Source organism: Glycine max, chromosome 9 (assembly GCF_000004515.6).
Source record: "Glycine max cultivar Williams 82 chromosome 9, Glycine_max_v4.0, whole genome shotgun sequence".
NCBI lineage: Eukaryota > Viridiplantae > Streptophyta > Magnoliopsida > Fabales > Fabaceae > Glycine > Glycine max.
The window spans coordinates 12,625,512-12,632,397 of record NC_038245.2 but is presented as its reverse complement, the minus strand read 5'-3'; the positions used below and the strand labels follow the sequence as shown (position 1 = coordinate 12,632,397).

Here is a 6,886-nt window from a genome sequence, read left to right as displayed (position 1 = left end):
TAAAAATTAATTTTTGTAGTAGTGTGTATCACAAACACTTAAAAATAAATGGACATGATTGTATAAAAATATTGATATATGATTAATAGTGCAATAACGTTATTAAAATATGTAATTGTAGTTAATTTTCACAAGTGGTTAATTTTGTTATGAAATTCTTAACCATCACACCTAATTAACTAAAAGCGTAAATATAATTAATTTTTATCTCACGAGTGATTAATAGTGTTATAGAAATATTGGTCGTCATACAAAATTAACTACATAAATAAAATATAGTTAAATGTGTCTCATATGTGGGATTATTGAAACGTGTAACAATTGTTAATATTCACAAATAGTTAATTGTGTTATGAACGGGATGGTTTTATGTTTCTTATCAGTTATTCTTCTCGAATTGAGATCAATTATTCAAATCGATGGGTAAACTAATGAGCTCGGATATTAATGAGTTATCAGAATAATACTATCTTATCGATCTATTAACAGCAGCATGTAGATTTAGTCCAATAGAATTAGTAAGTATCAAGATAAATTGGTACAAGAAACTGTAAATAATGATAAATTGATAATGAAATTCGTGGACAACCATAAGAAATCATTAAAATATATAATAATAATTTATTTATAAAATAAAATTAATCATGCATACTTATATACTTGATTAATCATATATATTGAATGAATACCAGGTCAACGATTTACAGATGGATGATAATCCGTGCTCCGCATAAATATATTTCAGAACTTTGGGAGATAGCCACAGTTCTTCAGTAGGAAATAAATTAGATGAACAACATACATCAACCATTTTAGAGAAATGTTAGAAATATGTTCTTTCATATATTCCTTTAAATATATATTATTTTATTGAAAATGATAAAATTTAATAGATCTCACGTAATATTTAATGTCTCTATCCTGAGTTTGTATTTTTTAAAATAAATTTTGTATTTAACTATCTTAAATTAATTTAAATATGATTAATCAACTTAGCAATTAATATCTAATTAAGGCTGTGTTTGAAAATCGGTTACAACTAATTGAACGGAAGTTTCCCAACTTTCCAAAACACAAACTGAAGAAGGAGTGTTGAATAACCAACAAAGATACAAACAAACAGTGAAATTCTTTTATTCATAACTTGAAGTACAAAATAAACACAATTTTTTTTTTTTTCGTTTTACATTCATGCACCCATAACACTCTTGTCGTGGCCATAGCACTATAAACAAATGATCTAAACGCGGAAGCTAGCCAGGTGTAACCCTTGCCATAATTTGTAAATTAAACTAAATTTTTGAGCATGACAAAGTCAATGGTTGTAGATACACCTCTTATTTAGCATATACTTAATACATCCCTTAACTTAATTCAAAATCAGGTGGGTGTCTTCAGTTGGAGCCTGGAGGGTACTTTGGGTAAGGTGGTTTGTAAATAGGAGGTTTCTTAACAGGGGGCTTGTACACCGGTGGTTTGTACACTGGTGGTTTGTACACTGGTGGCTTGTACACTGGTGGCTTCTCTATAGGAGGCTTGTAAACTGGTGGCTTGTAAATAGGAGGTTTCTCAACTGGAGGCTTATAAACTGGTGGTTTGTATACTGGTGGCTTGTACACTGGAGGCTTGTACACTGGTGGCTTCTCAACTGGTGGCTTGTACACTGGTGGCTTGTAAACTGGTGGCTTATAAACGGGTGGTTTGTATACTGGTGGCTTCTCAACTGGTGGCTTGTACACTGGTGGCTTGTAAACTGGTGGCTTATACACTGGAGGCTTGTACACTGGTGGCTTGTAAACTGGTGGCTTATAAACGGGTGGTTTTTCAATTGGGGGTTTATACACTGGAGGCTTGTAAACAGGTGGTTTATAAACTGGAGGCTTGTAAACCGGTGGTTTTTCAACTGGAGGTTTATACACTGGAGGCTTGTAAATGGGTGGCTTATAAACTGGAGGCTTATAAACAGGTGGTTTTTCAACTGGAGGCTTGTAAACTGGAGGTTTGTACACTGGTGGTTTTTCAACTGGGGGCTTATAAACTGGCGGTGTGTAAACAGGTGGCTTGTAAATTGGGGGCTTCTCATAGTCAGCAAGAACTTGAGGGGATAGAATTAGAGCTGCAAGGAGCAGCACTAATGAGGAGCTTAAGGAAGCCATATTCCTCATGTTTTTAGTTACTGGTGAATAACACACACCCAATGATGGGTTTTTATACTAGTTCGGGGCCTCACTGTTAAGTGGTGCAAGTCTCAATATACTATAGTTAATTATTTTGACGCAGTAGCTAGCTATCTAAGTTCCTTTGTAAAAATGTCAAGTAGTTGAGTTGGTGATTTTTCTTTGTCTTCTTATAGTAAGGATAAGGGAAGTTGGAAAATAAAAGGGAACACTGACACCTCCGTACCAGTTTGAATATTACTTTACCATTTTTTCAATGCACCGACGTACTATATGCGTTGGAATTTCAGGATAATTAATTTCAATTGCCGTATTAAATAATTGAATCGTTTTGACTAACGATTGCTGTGTAAGAATATAACCATAGTCTTAATTAGCGTGGGAGGCAGAATTTAGATCTACCAAATTAGAGCTAGTAATTTTTTGTACAATTTATTTGGTTGACGTCAGCTCTCAGATCACTTTTTTCTTACCAACTCAAATCATTTGTTCTTCTACGCGGTCAAGTTTTTATAATGGATATAATGGTAATATAAGTATAACATGAGTTAGCTTAATTAGTACATTTTTTTTTCTTCAAGAAATAAACCTACCTCGCTCAAAAGTATTGGGAAATTAAAGCATGAATTCCTTTATCATAACGAAGGAACGCTCCTAACACTAACAGTATTAGAAACTAATTAATTAACTACCCCATATGCGGATCGATTTGCAAACTAGTTTGGCTACTATGGCTGCCAGCTGCATATTCAATATTTGGCTCAAAAATTCAGTTGGCTAAATTGAAATCAGGAACATTTTGTTAGATTAGAAACCTCGAACACCCGAGGCTTTCATGCTAAATTGCTTTGGTAATTTCCATGATCTAGTTTTGATTCTCTTGACTACTCATAGTATACTTGATAAGATTTATTATTTTCAAACATCTTGTTAGAAAACTCCGCCCACACAATATATATTGATGATGGGAACAAGTACATAAAATAATAGACACCAGGTTTATAATAATAATAATAATAATAATAATAATAATAATAATAATAATAATAATAATAATAATAAATAGTAGTAATAGTTGTAGTAAATTGATGTAATTTGGCACGTACCTCTTCGATCTATTTCAAATTACATAGTAGGGCTCATTCCATTTAATAGTTATAAGGAATTACGAATATTTATTTCAACGAAGTTAATACTATTTCAACAAAGTTACAAATTTTATAGAAACTTTACAAAAATCTTCTACAAATGTGTATCACTGAATCATTCGATTTAAAAATTATAAGGAAATATAAATATTAATTTCTCCTTTTGCTCAGGTGATCGACTTCTCAATAGTTAATATAGTAACATAAGTATTTGGTGAAATAATGTACAAGTTCATTTTTTAAATTATATTATTGGCCTAAAATATCTGTTGATTTTATCAGACTGACTTTTAGGTATCTAACAACTATTTTTAGTAGGATTTTTTTTCTCAACTCAAGAACGTCTTTTTTTAACCTGGACCTCGAACCCTTACTTAATTAAGTAGACTGATTGATCAAGTACAGTTTCAGACCAATATGGTATAAGATTATCTCTTATAGATGTATTCTAAAATATAAATATATACCACATAAAATTAATAAACATGTAACTTTATCAAAAATAATATATTTTGTTACACACTAAGTGAATAAAAAGCGAATGTTTTAGTTTCAAGGCAAGTCCTAACGTTATTTTTATATTCCAAAAAATACTAGTATTAAAATATTGAGTTTAATCATAATACACCGATGGTGTTAAATAATTATACAGGGTTATTCTGTCATAAATTATTGTTAGTATAACTTTTAACATGATTATTATAAAATTTGACAAATTTACCATACATAATAATTTATAATTAGATAATCATTTAAAAGTATTTTATATAATCACTTCATGCTGCATAGTCTTTTAAGAATTCTTTAACAGAAAATTAAAAATTTAAAAACATTCAATTTTGAAAACTTATCCTACTTAAATTAATTAATTAGGCCCTAGGTTGTCGCCGTGCATTAAATTGTAGCATAATTCATAATAGTTATGTACAGATTATTAAAAAAAAATCAATAGAAATAACACACTGTAGGTGTCGAATCATACGACTCACATTTATCAAAATACATTCTTAAATACATAATAGTTGTACCCCTTCAATCGCGGTTGAAATATTAATTAGGTGCGTAATTGAATGCCAGATAACAATTTAATGCGTAATTAAAACAACAGTAACGTGATATAATGGTAGCGCAATTGAAAGCAACCTAAGGAGCGTTATATAATTAATGATAATGCAAGTAATTAACAACTATTATAGCAATTAAAACCCATGTTGCAATTAAGCCCACGTAGCTTCACAATTAAAACTTACCTCAATTCAATAATTGAAATCGCAAAACATGAAACAGGGACCAGTTTCTTTTATCAGAATATTCTACCAATTATGATGGAAGTTGTACTGGCCCTTCAGATTTTGCTGCCATTAGGTTTAAGCTGTTGCGGTGGAGGTTCTGTGTTGCTAGAGAGAACACGAGGCTTCAGCTGGAGGGTCTTCTCAAACACATGCCTACATTTTAATTGGTCACCTATATATGATTAAATATAGAGAGTGCATCACCGAATCGGTAGAGAAATTCACAAGTGATTATTTAGTTTAATCATAGTTGTGGAGTTGAAATCTCAAATATGTAATTGTGTTAAAACTTGAAAGTATAATTAATCTTATGGTTGATAGTGATCTTATTTAACTTAAATATAATTATTTTTATATTATTTTTAGTAAAAAATATTTATGTTCTAAGATAAATAGAGAGACTGCATGCAAGGGAGGTGTAACATCAAATTCAAATGTGGGAATATGAAGTACACGTACGTATATAGTGGCTTTTTCTGGTTGGTGGGTTTTATTGTCTTTCAATGTAATGTGCAGGGGTGGGTAATTGTTCATGCACTGGCTTGGGGGGTTGTAGCTGGGACGAGCTTGCTCGTTTTTTATTTTTATTTTTTAAAACGAAGGGAGATGGCATCAAAAGCAAGGTAGCATCCCAACTATATTGACACCCTAACTAACTAGATCCCACGTCAAGACCAACCCAAATTTATTGACGATCAAAAGGAGAGCTACAAAAAGACCATGGAGGGAACTAAGAGAATCTATACTTAGGTAATTTTCTATTGTTATGGCCTATGGCTCCAAGCAAAAAGAGGGAACTAAGTCCCACAAAAAATATTGAGTATTATCAACAACATAATTGACAGTGCAGTCTACATAATGTTTGTTTAATTTTCCTTATAAATATGAGTAGCTTTAAAACTGATGCTAGAAATTATGTGCATGCAATTGGTCCACCTAGTTGAAAGCTTCAAGGTGACTATGGAATGGTCAGAAATAGCCAGAATCACCAGCAAAGAGTCGCATTCAAGCCAAAAAGAATGTCAATTCTTACTCTTGGCCATTTTGATAGCAAGAATAGCTTCTAGCAATTATGTCCCAAATGCATCAGCACCTCCATTGAAGGAGGCCAAGAAACCAGTGGCGACACCGGCCCCTATCATCTCAAAAAATAACACCCGCAATTGCAGGGCCAAGGTTTCTGATAGGGCTGAGAGTATGGGTCAGCTTGTGGAAAGGCCCAAGAGGAAGACCACAACGCCTAGGCACCTAAAGGATTATGTTCACTAGTGTATTCTGTTAGGCTCTTAGGCCGAGGGGCAATTCTGTTAGAATCATAGTGCTATGGGTAGTTTCTATTTTGGCAAGATAACATTAATGCTTTTCCGTTATCGCTTTTGTTTTGGCACGTGGTGCTTGTCTCGTAGCTCCTTGCAATCATGTTATAAATATCCTTGTCTCCATGCAAGGAATATAATAAGAAAAAAAAAAGTTATCTCCCTTTCTCTCTTCCAAAGAGGTGTTCCTCGTTGTCGAATTCCAAGAGGTTCACTTTTTGAACCTAAAGATTGGTGCTTTCATTATGTTGCCACGGTTGATTCTACTCGCTCTAAGTCCAATATGGACCGTATTGAGGAGGCTATAGCCAAGCTCGCGTCCAATTAGCTGTCTCTCACCTCCAAACTCAATGATGTTTTGCAGAAAATGGTTACCCTCGAAACGGGTCAGTCATCGTCACCAGTTTCAACCGCCAACCAGCACTCCATGAGCTTCTTTCCCATCACCCACCACATGAACCTTGAGGTGTCGTGCTTCAATGGTTCGAAACTCATGGACTGGATCTTCAAGATTACTCAATTCTTCGACTACCACGCAACGTCGGAACATGAACGCCTAACCATTGCCTTGTTCTACATGGAAGGACCTGTGCTTGCTTGGTTTAAGTGGATGGCTCAAAATGGCCAATTAACTTTCTGGACCAATCTCCTTTAGGCGTTGGAAATTTGTTTTGATCCTTCAACGTATGAGGATCCAACCGACACATTGTTCAAGCTGAACCAAAAGGGTTCCGTCAATGACTACTTGTCAAAATTTGAAGCTTTAGCAAATAGTATCATTGATTTGCCTATGCCCTTCTTGCTGAGTTGCTTCATTTCTGGGTTGGCCTCGGACATTCGTCAGGAGGTTCAGGCGCTCCAACCCATCACCTTGATTCAGGAAACTGCTTTAGCTTGTTTGTAGGAGGAAAAGTTCAATGAGTCTCATCGTTTTTTCCATCTTCAACCACACT

At 33.9% G+C, this 6,886-nt stretch overlaps 1 protein-coding gene across 1 annotated transcript; it reads right to left on the bottom strand.

Annotated features, from left to right (window-relative positions):
- Positions 1-1,027: 1,027 nt before the first annotated feature.
- Positions 1,028-2,172, bottom strand: PRP1 (repetitive proline-rich cell wall protein 1). The gene has a single exon (NM_001360334.1). It carries the CDS (start codon positions 2,163-2,165, stop codon positions 1,395-1,397), a length of 771 nt encoding a protein of 256 aa, NP_001347263.1. The 5' UTR covers positions 2,166-2,172; the 3' UTR covers positions 1,028-1,394.
- Between the last annotated feature and the right edge of the window lie 4,714 nt (positions 2,173-6,886).

Bases quoted from the DNA above. Each gene is read 5' to 3' on its own strand.
- PRP1 (NM_001360334.1), bottom strand. From the start codon at position 2,165: ATGAGGAATATGGCTTCCTTAAGCTCCTCATTAGTGCTGCTCCTTGCA.